At 41.2% G+C, this 18040-nt stretch overlaps 1 protein-coding gene across 13 annotated transcripts in view; it reads right to left on the bottom strand.

Moving 5' to 3' along the window:
* akap13a (A-kinase anchoring protein 13a) overlaps positions 1-18040 on the bottom strand; it is a 118018-nt gene that overhangs the window by 37784 nt on the left and 62194 nt on the right. For all 13 annotated transcript variants that reach the window (XM_078944663.1, XM_020700578.3, XM_078944661.1 and 10 more), the window contains exons 10-12: positions 13752-13806; positions 5524-5669; positions 611-972 (exon numbers count right to left, since the gene is read on the bottom strand). In XM_078944663.1, the coding sequence (XP_078800789.1) occupies positions 611-972; positions 5524-5669; positions 13752-13806 (563 nt within the window). The remainder of the gene's footprint in view (positions 1-610; positions 973-5523; positions 5670-13751; positions 13807-18040) is intronic.

Here is an 18040-nt window from a genome sequence, read left to right on the forward strand (position 1 = left end):
CGTAGAGGACAAATTAATTATAGCAGGTTGTGCCCGACCAGAGTAAATAACAACAAATCAGTCAGATATTAAAACAGAGCTTTAAGTTTAAAACATAAATTGTATTTTGTAGTTTTTGCATTTTCTAAATTTCTTTCATGTGCAGTTTAAAGTCTAAAACAGTTTTTAAATATTCTTTTTTTTTTATTTACTTTTTTAATTATTTAGGGAGGACTATTTTGTTTACTTATATCACTAAGAAAGAAAAACTGGAGTTAAACCCTTATTAGTCTGGCTCTTTGGCAGTGATGGCTACTGCTGCGCATTCGAGTGTGCACGTGTGGTCCATATGTTGATGGTCCCCCGCATCAGTAAGCTCAATCGTGGTCCCTCCCTGAAGCCACCAGACAAATGGTGACACAGCTGCTTACAGCAGGAGGATGAAGCGTCCAACATGGTGTGCAGGGAACAAAGAGGAAAGCTGTAATAACACTGATGTATGATCATATCATCCGATTCTACAAGCTCTCACTGGCAGCTGGCAGGAACATTAGTTAGCAGCTTTTTAGTCTACAATAACTTGGAAAATCCTTTGTTCAATAGAGAGCGTATAGGAAGTCATCCCACTAACCTCCTCTGGTTCATCTCCGCTTCTCCTCCGTTGTTCTTTCCTGGACCCCAGCTGTGGCGGCGAAGAGGTGACAGTGATCGGATGCTGTTTCTCAACAGAGAGGAGCGCCGCGGGACCTCCGTCACCCGGTCTTTCGCCTCCTCTTCGGGGTCTCCGGCTCCTCCGATATTTCCACAACACTCAAAGCCTGCGGCGGTGGAAGCCCCTGTCTGGGCGGCCTCTTCTGGGCTCCAGCTGCAGCTCAGGCCCTGGCTGCCCTCCGGACTGGAGCTGGACGGGCCGACGCTGGTGGTGTCGTCCGTGGAGGAGCAAGAGACGGAGACCTCGCTGGCACTGTCTCCAACTGTCACTGCTTCATCATTCTGCAGACATTCAAAAACAGTGCATCAGAACATCGAACACTGATGAACAATGTTTTTTTTGGTCAATGTGGAATTTTTCTCATGATGGAGGAAATTATAAAGAAAAGTATTTCTTTATTCAAATCACTGTGAATGAGAAGCACATGAAAAATTTGAAAAACTTCATTTTTATGACATAGAAATTACACTGGGTAGGTCACAAGCTCCTCTGCTCCAGGCTCAGTATTTTTGAGCATCTCCTTTGGAAATCCACATAATCTCAAAAATAAATCTTCTCAAACAGCTAATTCCAATTAATCGCTAAAAATCGATTTATCACCAAGCCCAACTGGGGACGCTTTTAAAATAGCTCAAATGATGATCGGAGGGGGATTTTAAACAGCAGGGATGTGTCCAAGCACCTTTCTCAACTTTTTCTGGTGCAGAGGTAGAGCGGTCAACCACTGATCGGGTTTGTTTTCCCACCTTTCCCACCATCGTGTTGACGTGTCCTTGGGTAAGACACTAAACCCCCTTACTCCTGGTGGTTGTAGGTTGGCGCCAATGTTCGGCATCAGTGTTAGAATGTGTGTGGATGGACGAATGGGACTGTAACTGAACAGAGTTTTGGGCCTTCAAGGAAGGTTGTAAAGCGTTATATAAGTATATGACATTTTACAAATAAAAGCATACACACAAAAAAACTACAAAGCCCAGATTCTCTATTTCGTCAGATAATTAACATTTACAACAGTGCAAGAAGGAAAGCTACAAAGACACAAACATCCTTCGTTTCTCTTTTAACGGCTTGGCCGATCACATCAGCGTTTCCTCAACGAAGCATGAGATGAATTCAGAGAAGAAGGGCAGAGCCGCCTAACCCACAGGAATGGCACATAATGAGGACCAAATGGCAGAGCTTAAGGATAACGAGCCAAAGCCACTTTACAGCAGCGCTGGCATTATAACCAACACCAATAAACGCTGGGGAGAAACAATGCTCTGGCAGATGTTTGAGTCATGGAGTCGTTTCAAAGTCTATTTACTGACAGTCGTGATGGCAGGGCTGCTGAACACACTGTATTTGTGCGTGTATTATATGCACAAACTACAAAGGATTTCTTTAAATAATTAGAACAGTGTTTAGTGTTTGGTGGGAAACGCAAAAAGAGATTTTTTGACACCGATATGAGCGCCGAATGAAAGCTGTGAAAACAAAGAATATGGGTGACAAAAATCCCCTCTGGCCTGAACTGGTGGGAATAAGCTCCTGAACAGACACACACAGTTTTGTAAAAGTGCATTCAGAGCTAATTCATAGGTGTGAGCTTTAACTGGGCCTATTGTGCAAGCAGCTGCAGCGTGAGCGCCGAGCATAGAGCAGCCTCTGTTGGAGAGCTGGGAAAGAAAGATCTGCTTTATGCTGCGGACACAACTTCCTCTGGGAGCGAGAGGACGCCCGAGCTTGCCTGTGTGTGAGGAGGGTTCACACCCACTGCAGTCAATGTTCGAGTTCAGTCAGGGGAAAGCATGGAGCTGAGGAGTTTTAAAACTCCTTATCATTTAGTTTTGGGGATTTTGCTCATCTCGTACACCAAAATATATAATATTTCTCTCCAAAAGGCACGTGCATGTTTGGCTCAAGTCTTAGTGGGATCAATGCAGTAACCTTTACAGCTATGAAACAGCTTCTCACACAGAAGAAAGGCTTTTTTTTCTCTTTCGAGAGCATTAATCCATTCCTTCAGAATTCAGTTTCTGTGCTCTTTGTTTTAAACGAAGGCTGTGAGCTTCATGACCCATTTTTTCTGTCTGCAGGGTCCGGACCCTTAGCCTCGCACTGGGCAGTTTCAGACAGCACAGATGACATGTTCAGAGCTGTTTATACCAATAAAGGACACGTCCTTCAAAGGACAATGGAAATTTTCCAAGTGTTTAACACAGCAGGGGTTTTAATGCAGAGAGATTTGAGGATTTCATCATCATCATATTGACAGAAGGAACATAGCAGAGTGAAGCTGCCAATTTTCAAACATGCTAAAGTTTAAGTCACAACTGCCCTTACAGATGGATATGGGAAAATATCTATGGGGCACGCAGGTGGCCCGTACAAAATTTAAAGATCGTAGACTGCCCGGTGAGGCCGTAGAGCAAAAAAATGTTCATGCACATTTTTGGGGGGATTTTGAGTTTATGCGAACACGGGATCATAATGAACGATTAGAACAACATGTGTGTTGGTCCCTCTGCATGAGCTGGGTGAAGTCTCACCTCGCATTCATCTGCAGCCGTTTTCCTAACCATCAGTTCCTGACAGTATGACCTGACCACCTTGGGACCAACAGGAGAATTGTATTGCAGCGGCTCTGTCACCACTGCAGTTCATGCCACATGGATTGAAGGTTTTTCTGAAGCCATTTTTGAGCTCCGCCATACCACCTTCAGCCAATCCGTTTTTGAAGGGGATTGCCAGGAATATATTTTAAGTCTCCTGTTCAAGATGATTGTCACCGGGACATCTCCTTCTTGTTCCCTGTCCCGTTCATGAGGAGGCATTCCTCTTCATGCGTTTGTTCCTGAGGAGGGTCACCGGGACTGCTCCCCTTCATGTGCCTGTTGTGAGGAGAGTTTACTGGAGACGTTCCTATGGAGGGTTTTTTGGGGCTGGTCCTCTTCATGTGTCTGTTCCTGAGGATGGTAACTGGGACAGTTCCTCTTCATGTGGCTGTTCCTGACGAGGGTCCCCAGGGCTATGCTTTATGTTTCCTGTCCCAGAAGAGGGTCACTGGGGCTACTTTCTTTCATGACAAAAACCTGCAGTACGCGTTTCCATCAACCTTATTCTGGTACATGTGACTAAAGCTATGAACGTGGGTCAGGCGGACCAAGACCAGGACCCGGATTCGAACTTGGTGCAAAACTAAAACGATGAGCGCCTCTATTTTAAATGCTGCAGGTCTTGTTATTGCAACCAACACATTCTCACTCCCAACTCGTCATATATGGAAATATTTTCCGCTTCGTATTTCTTCTACGTGCTGCATGTTCCCATTAAACCAGGCGTCCCCAACCCCTGGGCCGTGAACCAGTACCGGTCCGCGGTCCGAGGGCCACTTGGAACAGGGCTGCAGACAGAAAAAAAATGCATATGCTAACTTTTATTCGTTCTGCTTTTTTTATTTGCCGATTCAGAAAGAAGTTTTATTTTGGAAAACTACCGGATTCTGTTCATCACATCCACCTGTCTTGCTGAGCCACATGACATAAAGCGGCTGCTCGTTCGGAGGGCTGGCTGAGTTATAAGCCCAAAGTTAAAAGTTAACAAAAGCCAAAAAACAAAAACAAGTGTTTGGAAAGTTTCTTTGGGGAGAAAAAATCCAGTGAGAAGCTGAAGAAGAGTCTTCACCTTCAAAGAAACATAAAGCTGCTGTTTACAGGAAAACCAGGAGATTTCATTGACGTATGTATGCATTTATAAAGACAGTTGTTTCTACGTACCAAGAATATAATATGCGCATCCACTGACTCTTAAACGTTTCACATAATCTCACAATAATAAAGATGCAGACAGATATTTATCCGTCACAACTTAAAAGTCGGACGCAACTGAAATTAGTGTCCTGTTGTTAGCACCCACTTAAAGGGAAAGGGACCATTTTCATCACAAAGTCTAAGTTTAAACCAGCCTCAAACATTTCACAGAGAATGAAGATGGGCTAGTAGATCTCCTAGTTGTGTTCCTTTTGTGTCTGTGTGTGTGTGTGTGTGTGTGTGTGTGTGTGTGTGTGGGTGTGTGTGTGTGTGTGTGTGTGTGTGTGTGTGTGTGTGTGGCACACAGTTCTGTGTTTTATATTATGTGACAATACATACTGTCAAAACATTTTAAATTGTACTGAATTACATGCAGATTAGCCACCAATTCTCGACTACTTAAAATATATTACACTGAATATTTAGACATAGTTTTTTTTCTGACCTCAACTTCAAGAAGTGTTTTCTAACTGAACTTCTTTAAATTTTATTTGAAGACTCCTGGTATATGTACTTAACTAGCAACGCATGTTCAATGGTATGTAGAGCCCAAAAACAGTCAAAGAAACTTAGTAGTGACGTGTGAACACGCCAGTTTCGTACGCGTGAATGTAGCTTAAGGCTTTAGCTCATATTCTGATGTTTTCTTAATCAGGGATACTGTTTTTAAAATAACATTTCAGTCTGAGAAAAAAAAAATCAGTAACTCTTAACCTGTGTATAATCTTTGGAAGGTTGCAAACAAACGATTCCTGCTAGTGGGTAAACCTGACGCTTGACCTCAGGCAGAACCTGCATCAACATGGGATCTGCTGCTAAGTCAACGTGAACAGATTTGGTCTGATTTAAAATGCATTTATTGATCGCTCTGCAGCTCCGCTCAGCAGGAAGCTGCATGAAGTCACACGTGGAAGCTCAGGGGGGATTTTTGGTCATAAATGTTAACACTTTTTTTAAAGAATCACACAGACTTGAACATGTCATATCGGCAGCTTGTTTGGAATTGAATGATCCGGTTTAAAGCCGAGCTGGCGTACTGACCTTTCTGAAGAGGCTGTCGTATCCAGGCTCTGCGTTCAGCAGGCTTTCTATGTCACTGCCGGAGTCTCTGTGAGCAGAGGACGGACAGCTGGTGGAGCTGCTGGCTCTACTGGTCAAACAGGGAAACACTGAAGCCGGTGAGCATCCTGAAAGACACACAAACAGCCAAAGTTCACCCTGAGAGTGTTGTGGGACAGAAAAGGAATTTTCTCCTGCAGCAGCAGGAACAGATTCCTGACATTTTCATTAAAAAAATATATCCAGGTGACAGGTAATTAATATGAAAATAATTTCAGGCAGAGCCTTTAGCTGTTTAATTGAAACCTGCCACTTTGACAAAACCGCTCTCTCCCAGTATAAGCAGCTGGGTTAGACATCTGTGAAAAGGCTGTTGGGAATCTTGGAAGGTGTGAAAAGCCTGGCAGATCAATGGCTAACCATCCTAAAAGGAGCTGTCTGTGTTTTAGAGAAAACCGCTCATGTGTGTGTGATTTTAAAAGCTCCAAGGGAAGAACTTCATTTGAACAAAATAACAGAAAATGCGGTCTGGGCGCTCCCTTTGAGGCACACTAACAGGACTTTGTGAAGTTTTCTGTGTTTCCCACTCCAGCCTACAGTTATCTGGTGCAGGAAAAGCAGGCCGTTTTCAAGCCCACTGCTGTGTTCCTGAGTCACCACTTCCCCAGTGAATCACAGACATGCAGACAACTTCAAAACATCCCTCACACTCCAAACCCTTTGGAGTCCTATCATCGACTCCCAGCACTCTTCAATCACTTTAGGTGTTTACCAGCAGCCCACTGGATGCAGGTTTTAAGTTTCCGCCCAACGTTTTTCATCTCCCTGGTTTTTTTTTAAATAAACAATCTGCTGAAAAGTTAGGTCACGATTTTTGTACATGTAAGGAGATTTAATTTCAGGATGATGAAAAGACGGAGCCTGTACCAAAGTGCTTTCTATAGCCATCTGCCAGAAACAACTGGATGAGATCAGCCTGCAAGTTTGTTTTTGTGCATGGACGAGGAAGACTATTTCTGGACCAAAAAAAAAAAAGCGGATGTTATTTTTTTTCTCAGAGGAATAATTTTTACTCATTGCTCTCATGAGAGCAAGAGGAAGTAGCTTTTGTAAGCATTTTCTTTTGTGCGTTTATCCTGCAAAGACACAAATGATGAGAAACTGCTGAAAATGAGGCACAAACATATCCTACGATGAAGAAAAAGAAACCTCATTTTTTTCTTCCTGAACAGCTCAGGAGAAGATGCACACTTAAGACACGTTCTTCTTCTTCACTGCTGCAGCATGCATAGCACCTTCACAGGGTTATTTTCTGCTTCCTGAGTTTTGCTTTTATTCGAAGGAAATGAGCACACACTTCGGTGGACAGACAGCATTTAATGTGAAAACAACAGAACTTCAGGGGGACAAAAACAGGACACCACATATAAACATTTATATTAAAAAAAATTCAGACCAAAACTTGTTATCTATCTGGAAAGGAGCCACAAAGTTAGCAGGAATTAGCCGTATTTCTGCCTAAGAAGAACATCCGACCACAGCCTGTGACGAGACAAGGGGAAACTGGACTCTGCAGATGTGTAAAAAAAGGCCTTTCGACTTTTCCTCTGGTGGCGGTGACACAAGAGGATGCTGCGTGTTTGTCACACACTCGCACCTGTCCACTAAACCTAACAGGGGGCTGTGAGCTTTAACAGCTGTCTTCCTCCCTCAGTTATAAACAGACCCCCTTCAACACACCCACAAACAGAGACGCACACAGAACCCGACCGGCAAACAGGTGGAAGAGCCTCTGATGAATTAGTGGGTCGCTGAGCTCTCACCAGCTGTTGCATTAAATTAGAAGCAGTTTAGATGAAGTGACTCCACACCCGTATAAACTGTAGACTCAAACGAGCCATCCAGTCACCTTACATGACAATTTTTGGATGGACTAATCTTCTCTCAGATGTTGTGATGCTGCAAAACCGTCACACGCAACTGCTTTCAATGACAAAAGTTCTTTAAATGTGTGTGTCTTGCAGGAATTTCAAACATGCTTTAAAAAAATCTGTGGGAAATCTTTTGTTTTTCTTAATCTTGATAAAGTGGAAGAGAAAGTTTAGGAAATGTGAGACAAATTTCTACTAAACTCACAACCAACAACAGACAATTTAGACATTTTGTCAATCCCTTTTACTTAAGAAGTCTGGGCAACATTTGAAATTATACAGTGCAATTCAGCATGACACTAAATAAAAATGCCACTAATTTGCCTTCTTTTGTTACTTTAACCAGTCAACTTTTTAAACTAAAATAAGACGTGGGCTGTTTAGATCCTTCTTCAAAATGCACGGCACTTAAATCTCCTCTTTTTTTTGTTCCCTCCTGGTCTAGTCCTGCACATTCACACTGGGGCTGAACGGCACAAGGATTTACCTACACATGAACCAAGCTCCTTGTTTTTTATCAGTTTCACTGCTGCTCCACACCAGAGTTCAGGCGAATATCACATGACCCGCTAAGTGGCCTTTTGGTAGAGTGTCCGCCCTGAACTGGAAGGTTGTGAGTTCAAATCCAGGCTGAATCATAGCCAAAGACTCTAAAAAATGCCTCCCCGCTTGACACTCAGCATAAAAGGGTTGGATTGGGGGGTTAAACCACCAGAGCGCGGCTGTGTCTGCAGCTCACTGCTTCCTCAGGGGATGGGTCAAGAACAAATGTCACACACCTAGGTGCGTGACAGCCAATGGGATTTTAACATGTGGTGTGAAAGCTCTCTAAATTAAGAGGACATTCCTAAATCCTAAACAAATTTCCATTTATTTATTTATATTTTCACCCATTTAGTTTTTAAGAATAAATCATCATTATCATTTTGCCCTAGATTTGTTTAAAAATAATAATACATTTCAAAAATAATTTTAATCCTAGCGTACCAATGGCTATATTCTGAGAACTGATGGATGTTTTACTTTCAGTTTTACCTGTTCTAACAGAATTTTATCTGCAATAAACCACCTTTTTTTGGCTGAAAACTATAGAGAAAAAACAACAGAGCCAGTTGTTGTTTTTCTTCTAACCCAATTTCCCCAGTTATGTAACCTGCTCCCTAAAAGGTTTCCCCTGAACACTAAAGCTGAGAAACCACACTTATGCTGAACGCACTGAGTGACGGTAAGTATACAGAGCACATCTTGTGTTTTATTTTGTTTATTTTCAGTTGCTGTGACAACTGTAAAAGAGCAAAATCATTTCATAATCAGCCATAGGTCAGCCATCTGCAGTCAATTTTCTGGAATACACACCCATTGACAGATTCAACCAACTATTGCAAACTGTTAGACGAATGGATTAATAAATTGTGCATTAAACTTGCTTAAAAAGCCTCCAGTCATTACTTCAAGATTTTCAACATGATAGACTCTGTTTAAAGAGTTCATAAGAGGGTAACTGGACTAAACTGGGCCAAAAAGGAAAGAACATCCGAGTCAGCCTTGTAAACATAGACCTAAAAAAAACCATAGAAAACTCCCAAACTATCAATTTTGGTCATGAAAAAGAATAATGGGGTGTAACGCTGCTTGTTCAGGTTTGTCCTAAAGTCTAAAAACGTGTTTTGCACACACAAGAAAAGCTGTGGTGGTATCATAGTGTTCTTTTAGTTTGTTTTGTTTGTAGTGAGGACTTAAATATGTACATGTTCTTCCATTTTGAGCAAACTTTTTCCGTTATTGCCTTTGCTGAGATGTCAAGCTTGACAAATCTATTCTGGAAAAATAGTCAGTGGTCTCTGAACAGTGTCTGACGGTTTAAAACTGTGTGTCTAATCAGTAGAGTCACCGATCAGCTAAAGCTTGTTAGGAACTAAATCCTTAGTCAGAAGCGCCCTTATGGATAGATACCAGCTGTCTGGGGCAAGAAATGGGTAAACCTGTAGGTAAATAGCAAGAGATTGCCAAATGTTTATGTACATTTTTAAGGGCATGCTGCAGGCGGCAGGTTTTAACGGACAATTATACGAGACGCCAGGATAAGTCAGGGTTAAGTAGACGAGACGCAGGCATGTAGACAGATTTGTCTTTTTTATGTTGGCTAAGCCAACAGACTGGGGACTGCACAAGGGGCTAGTGAATGTTGTTGACATGATAAGTGTAGGCTCCGTGTTGCGTCCTTGCGTGAAGCCTGATTGACAATCAGGGTGTACGGTGCACAATGCACAGTTAGCATGTATGGAATTCAGTAAGGAGCCAGTATGCACGCCTTACTGACAACTACAGAGTGGCGTAAAAGGGCACTGTACGACAGCATCACCTGTGCATCATAAATGAATGGAACTTCTAATATCCTTACCAATACTTCAGGATCCATCAACCACTTGCACTTTAATGGTACATTCCATTTACATGACATCCCTTGAGGTGGCCGTATGAGCCTCAAGGGAACTACAAAACTAATTTACTCCCCTTAGGATGCGGGTACCCCTGTCCACAACCCTCCACGGCCCCAGACAACCCTAAAACTCCCAGCATCCTTATGGGTCAACCCCCCGTTTGAGTGCTTTCACACTGATCCAGGGTCTGATGAACACATTGGACATCTGAAATCTGTTTTGTCGATTAAAGATACACTTAACCAAAACAGTTTGTGGTCAGAAGGTATCTGGGTTTTCTTGTGTAAAACATTGTCCGGTATAAGGTTCAGGTGGAATAATCCTCGTGTACACAGGTATTCCTGAGGCTATTACATCAGCACACTGGCATAGCGGTTTCATGCCGCACTGCCTCAGGCCCTAATGGTCATTCTCAGCCAACAGTGGTGTCAGCCTTACGAATCATAGAAGTTTCCCATAAACATTTACTTGGCTGTGCTGAGTTTGACCATATGACACAGACAAAACAAAGCCCTTTTCTTTATTTCCCCATCAGAATGGGTCTTTTTAACTTCTACCTTGAGGTTTCTCAGAGGTTGAAAATTGAGAGAAATGTTTCTTTCCTGTTTTATTATTGGGCAAAAGAAGGTGAATTGCAATGCGGCCTGTTTGCTAAACGCAGAGCTGTCTGATCGAGAATTTCCTTTTGATGATCTGTGGCTTGAATTTAGAAAGAAAAATGAAATTTAAATTTACACCCTCACCCAGCAGGGTGCAGATGATTGGTCAATGACTTGACCTAGGCTGAGGTGGTTCTAAGAGCAGTTTTAGTGTGAAATCGCTTTTTAAATGTTTGTAATTGCCAGATGATCAGCTGTAATTTAGATTTATAAAAAAAGCTGAAAATATGATCTTTGGTAACAGAAACCAAAGGCCTTACATTAAGACAACAGAGACAAAACTGATTTTCAAATTAAAACTAAGGACACAGTCTAGAACTTGACAACTTTTTACATTTAATCATAGCAGCCCTGCAGATTTACAGTTTTGAGCAATATGTTTGTTTTTACTATTGACTGATCTGTCAATCAAACGCTTCAAACGTTTAACCACCTGCTTTTACTGAGGCATCTGATTGGTCAGTTTATAACTTCAATAACTTGCACTACAGAATTTTTTCTTTTTTTCAAAAGAGGATTGTAGAGAAAAAAAAAGGTAGCAGAGCAAGAATATATTGACTGAGTAATAACTGATATGGAGTTTGGGCTTTTTGGGACGAGCGGGTACTTCCTGTTTGAAACAAAAGGAGGGAGGAGATACTCAGTCCTGTTTTCTTTTATAGTTAGTTTTTAAGTAACATTTCTTAAAGCATTCTAGACTAAAGAGAGATGACAGGAGAAAAGACTGTTAGTTAACTGTGGTATTTGAGGCATGATTAGTAGCCAATATGTTTCTGATGAACCAAAGCAAGTAAACAAAAATCTGTATGTAATAATCTGATTGCCATAACAGGAAGTCTTTGATCTAATATAGGCGAATGGAAATCCCCTTAGACAGGAGATATAAAGTGGGTAAGAGGTCATTTAGAGTTTCGCTTCACTGCATAAACAAGTAGCTTAAGAACGATGTCAAAGACTACTTTGAAGAAGCTGAGGAGTTGAGTGGTGAACAAACCCTTTGGTCTTTTGACCCAGTGGTTGGTTTGGGCCTAGATTTGATATAGTAACCAGTCGCCTAGTGGTTCCAAGGTGAAGTGTACTGAAAAAGGTTTGAAACCAAACTATGAGTAAGTTTTTATTTTCAATTAGAGCAAATAGGTTTGAATGTAGTGGTTACCCGGTGAACTGTCATAGCTTCAATTTTCAAATTCCTACTTTTCAAACCAGCCTCTATGAAAGTGCACACTTACGATTTTGGTAGATTATTTTATACATTAGAGTATCATTTCCAAAAGGTACATCGATAATAATCAGAAAAAACTCGTGTTTTCTTTGTTTTATACGTAACTGGAGTGAATCCCATTCTGATTCAGTGGTGATAGATAAGATTCATGTGAAACTTGCAGGTGGAAACCCACCAAACACAAAGCAAAAATAAGGCAGAGGAAGAGATATCTAACCAGAAAGGAAGTGATATCAGCCAGCTGCTACCATATAGAGGAAATCCCACCTATTCCCTCCCTTCCATTTCACCTCCATTTGACACCCCTTTCCTTTTTCCTCCATTGTTCTTTCTTTCCAAACGTCTTTCTTCTTGTCATCCATTCAGAATCATTTTTCTCTCTTACAGAAAGACTCTCGTGTCCTTTGTGTTCCGGCACAGGTAAAAAGTAGTTAGTCCCAAGCTTCATTGGGCTGTGGTAACTTTAATTACTTATTTTTTAATATTCAATCATATGCATTTTGTCATGATCAATCTCTTTTTTTTTTTGCCAAGCGGTGGGACTCTTTGAAATACACATGTAGTAAAAAATAAAGTAAAATCCACTTTGATTATAAGATTTTTAAAGACATTAAAACCTCTAACAGTTAAAATTGAGGTAAAGTTGGACAAAAAGCATCTTTCCAAACTTTACGACAACAGCAGATTGAGAAACGCTTGGAGAATATTCCATACACAATGCCTGTGTCACAGAGGGAGGAACACAAGGCAATGACGTTCAATGAGGCTGGAATCAGGCTAATGGGATTCATTCGTATTTTGTTTTGCTGCCGTTTATTCATCAGTTCATTTAAAAGTCAACCCACAGTGCAGACACGTCTAAAGATTAGCATCCTGATTTTACCCAAGCCGCTGCTTTGGCTCCTGCTGCGTTAGCATCCCAGCTCTGCAGACTCATTGTAATCACCATAATTCCATCCTTATCCACGTCTGCATGTCCAAAACAAAACATATAGATCTTGACAAACACTGACCTATGCTGTGGATAGGTGCGGTCAACTGCTTATCAATATTTGTATTTTTAAGATATCTTTCATTCGTCAAACTTCCATCTATCCATTTTCAGAATCCATTTTGGGGTCACAGGGTTGCTGGAGCCTGCCCCAGCTGCTGGGAAAAGGTGGGGTACAACCAGACAGGTCACCAGTCCATTGCAGGGCCACACACACTGTCATGCACACATTTAGAGATCCAGATGAACTTATAATGCATGCTTTTGGACTGGGGAAGCCGTATGTAACCCCTACACCACCATGCATCCCTCAATAAAAATTGCTGTACCTATTTGTAAGTTAAAATTCAAACAATACACTCTTTTATGTAAAACGATGTTTGAGCTTTCATCCACGTACTATTTCATAGTTTTGTGAAGTTCGCAATCTTTCACTGAAATAAAGTGGGAGGAAAAATGTTTATCAACCATCTACTTCTAACGTATAAGTAAGGCTTTTGAGCTAATGAGGGTCTGAACATCTTAGGATAAATGAGAACCACAGACCACTTTTCATCAGCACTTCTGTATACAACTGAATATCCGACAATCGTTGACGTCAAAAAGGCCCCAAAAGGTGCCGTTAAACAAACTGTTTCCTCCAGAAGCTTGACAGCTAATTTACAGGCCGAGATCCAACAACTCAAAACCACTGCTCGAGTGCTGGAGCATAAACAGTGCGAGTGACTTTCCTTTGCGCCAAAGAAAACAGACTAAGAACGCACAAGGCCAAGGATGAGTTCACTGTCATTAGGGCTAAATGGCTTTCAGGCGACCAAGAACACGAGAAGAAAAGCTGTGACAGAAATGACCAGCAAGGAAGTAATGTCACAGTCCAGAAACTTCAATAACATGCACTACAAACACTCGGATGGGATCAAAATCAGTTTTCCAAATCCCAAAGATAGAGGTCAGTTGGGGTTCTACCTGAGTGTTGAGTGGTCCAGGGCTGCTGGAATGACGCCTCTCTGTCTCGGTGAATCTGCAGAGAAACAGGAAGACACTGAATCAGTCTCACCGACATGTGATCGCCACCGCAAAGAAATGATGGTGCCGACCAGCGTGTCTGCAAGGAAGTGCTGCGCCTGTACACAGGATGGGAGGCGACAAAAAGACACCCTTCGTAACGCCAGTCTTAAAGGCTATTGGCAGGATTTAGTCACTGCAGCCGGGCTCTATCTGGCCCCCAGAGGAAGTGCTTGGAAAGACCTTACTTTTGTCTTCTCTGAGCCCCTCAGCAGTCACACTGACGCTAACTCAAACACACCGCCTGTCAGAGATCTGTGGTTAGTTGTGAATACACAACATTGTGGCTTAGCTTCGTCTGTGGTCTGCGTGTCTATACAACAGCTGTGTGTCACTAAGCCACCGGCAGTCCCTCCTCACAGACAAAACCTGGACAGTTTGGTAAAAAAAAGCCGAAGAAGTTAGACAGTTTTCCCACAAGAACCTCATTTGCAGATAACGACGACGTTCTCTGACTTTTGAACAGATAGAATATATACGACTTAAACAGCAAAAGCAGCTTGTTTGTGTAAAACGCCATCTTTTTGAGCACAAACAAACAAAAACAGGCATTACAGGTTCTAAAAGTAGGGCTGTAAATCTGATAAATGCTGAGCAAACAGGTCCTTCCTTGCAGTAGACATGATCTGTATTCCTTTGTACTCCATTCCAGACGTTCCCCCGTACCTTTCCTTCTCAGTTCTACTCAGTAAGCTCAGATTAAAAGCCGACTAAGTACAGAAAGTTTCCGAGTTACCCTTTCAACTGTAAAACTTTCAATAAGAGGTCTAAGATGAATAAACAAATGAGTAATCTGTGATTCAAAGCTTGTTTCCACCAGAACTTGAAACTTACTAGTTGAGATATAGTAAGTTTAAAGTTGCTTTCTGTCTTGCAGAAACTACAAACCAGTCCAAGAGAGCATCACAGCGACTAAAGCAATTCAGAGATGGAAGAAAACAAGGCTGCAAACACTTTTTTATGTGCTTTTACTTTGGAAATAGGAAATATAATTTATGTCTTTGCTTGTGACTTTATAGAAACTGATTAATGCAATTAAAACTTGTTTTACCCCATAGTTAAAAAACATCTCCAAGCTCAACAAGCTGTCAAAAAGTGGACAACCATATAAATTATACATGAAACAAATTGTCCTTTAAATGTAATTAATCTGTTGCGCAAAAACAGAATGGCATGTCCATGTGGTGCCTCTTTATTTCTTATAGAAATGATAAGATTATTGGAAATAAAGATGAAAGCAGTTAAGTAGAAAACAAACCTCCATATTTACTATATTAAAACAGTCAATGCATTGATTTTATTTAAGACGATGTGAAACATAGATATAGGAAAATCACTGCGTAAAAATGGGAGTATTCATAGAATAATTTCTGCTGCTAACATTTACAGAAAATTGCTTCAGAGTGAAGTTATCCAGCTTATCCAAGTTTATCCAAGCCAGTTTAAAATAATTGTGAATTAACGTCATCTTAGGAGGCACATCTAAACTCTTTTTCTCTGATGTTTTGTACTTTTTATCCAATTTTTGCGGTCTAATGTTACCTTTCCTCACAGGAACATCTAAAATCCTTTTGAGGTCTCCTTTGATTTGACTGAAGTCCAGGTTCCAACATTTAATTGCATGCAGCACCGGAAGCAGCCAACGCAAAAAAAAAAACAACAAAATAAAACCTTGTGAGGATTTGTAAAGCATTTCTGAAGCCACCTTTGACTTGAATGTTTTCTATCAGATCAAGGAAATGTGAGCTCAGCTTGTGTCTAAAAAAAAAAAAGAAACATAAAAAGTCTCCTTTGCTAAAAAACTCATTTTTAGGGCTTTTAGCTGTAAATTTTTTGTAAAAATAACTGCATTGTTTGACATTTCAGCTGCCAAGACTTAAGGTAACGTTTTATAAAGACTTTTCACATTCTGCAAGTGCATCTCAACAATAATTTCAAGAAAATAAAGGAAAAAGAGCCACCGGTAAAAAGAGCAAAAAAAGATCAAATATCTGCTTGTAAGAGAGCAGATATTTACAACCAATTATGAAACGTATAACTTAATATAGAGCCGCACAATATGAGGAAAACTCAGGATTTGCGACGTTAGTGATCGATAGATGACTTTATTAATCCCACAATGGGGAAATTTCATTTATCTGTGGAAGCCAAAACGAAATTCAGAAATAATCTATATATTTTAAAATTAAAAAAGGACATCACAAATGACATTCATATTAAATAAGTAAAAATTATTATTAATATTATTAATATTAATATTGCGATAACGATATAACCTGCGATACATGAACAAATAGCAAAACAACTAAATACATAATTTCCATTTTAATGCAAAAGTTTTTTTTAAATAAGTCAACATAACTTAAATTATCCTCCAAATGAGTCTACATAGGAGGCGAGCATCTAACATATAATGGCTTCATCTGATTGGTCAAACGCATAAAGGGATTGATTCCATAAATACTTCAAGCGGCCATAAGACTGTTTTAGTACATTTAAAGTAACCACTTTTTGCAATTTTCGTCAACTTTTGCAATATACTGGTACGTATTGCACAGCTCAATATTGCAATCACGATAGATTTGTGAATCATTGTCCAGGCCTAACCTAATAAAATGCAGCATCAGGGGCCGAATGAGAGAGTCCAAACCAGAGGAATGATCATCTCATGAGGGGTTTTTAGGAAACTAACCCTGCGCTCCCCCAGCACTGATCCACAGAAACACAGAGCTCTGTTGTCCAGGCCCGGGAGCGCCCAGTGACTCAGTGTCGCCATCTTTTCAAGTTCCTGCAAAAACACCAACAAATCCTCGCACACCAACTGGCTCCCAGTCCAGGCACGGCGATCCAGCCAACAGAGCGCCGTGCATGAACCCACAGGACAAACACTTGTGTTGCATTTTCTCCCTCATCAAGTCTCGCACGCACACAACAACCCCCCCACACACACACACACTAACACACACAACATACTTCTTCTTTTCTCACAGCTGTGTTCAGATATCAAACAGGGCCCACTGAGAGAGAACAAACACGCTGACGAGGAAAGATTAGCTGGTCGCAGAGGGCGCCAGCGCGCACAAGACACACACATGGGGGCCGTGGACGCACACGCACGCGCTCTGCTGAAGGGTAAAGCAGCTGCCACTGATTGTTACAAATTACAAAAAGCTTCATTCGCCGACCTCGGAGCAAAAGAGTGACAGCAGAACCTGGGAAACAAAGGACTGTGAATAAATTGGAAATTAAAGCCCCCAAAAAAAGGAGCCAAAGTGGTTTGATGAGTTTTAATGGTGCGTGTAACCATCAGGTCGAGATCTCTGCTGTTGAATAAACAGCAAGGCAGGTTGAAGCGAGAAAGAGGAAGTCGCGGTGAAAACGGCAATTATTATGGAAGTTAAGGATGGCAGCAGCTAAACAAATGAAGATTGAGAGAATTTAAATACATTTGAATTAATATCGTCTCAATTACGTGGGGCTGGGGATCATCTATGTGATTCTAAACATTGACTGTATGAGAGCTGGACTTAGTTAACCCAAGAAGCCAAAATCTCATAGACTTTTATAGAGAAACCTTCAGCTTTCTATTGGTCAGAATAACCATTCTAATCCTCCTTTTTTTATTCTTATATTTTTTCTGTGGTTCAAGTTATAAAACAGCCAGATAGTTACCTCAACAACCTCACCCCTGACCGGGGAGAGTGGTTGCCATAGAAACGATGACTCAGACCAACTTCGACAAATCATGACCCGCTGTCAATTTCTGGTCCCAACATGGCGACGTCAGTATTGGTGACTGAATTGACTTCATTTGGCTGTAGCCTGAAGCAACCCTTTGTCTTTGGATGATGTCACACTCACTCAGTCCAGTTCTCAGATGCAGTCGGTGATTCTGACATAAATGCTGTGAAAGTTGCAGAACTTTCCGTCAACTTTTTTCCTTTTTTACACCACAAACCCAGAGACAGACAGGACTTTTTTTTTTTCTTTTAATTTCAGAGGTTGGTATGTTGAGTTCAAAGAAAAAAGTCTCTAGGTGTGAAACGATGAGGCCTGCAGCACACTCACCACTTCTGAAAACTGGCAGTGCGGATTCAGTGCAGCCTGGTGCATCTTTGCAGTGTCGGGGGATTTTAAACTGTACCTCACAAAAAACACTTCTGGTTTAAAAATAAAAGTCACTCTAGTGA

Source organism: Oryzias latipes, chromosome 3 (assembly GCF_053564925.1).
Source record: "Oryzias latipes strain Hd-rR chromosome 3, Olatipes_Hd-rR_3.1".
In the NCBI taxonomy this organism is placed as follows: Eukaryota; Metazoa; Chordata; class Actinopteri; order Beloniformes; family Adrianichthyidae; genus Oryzias; species Oryzias latipes.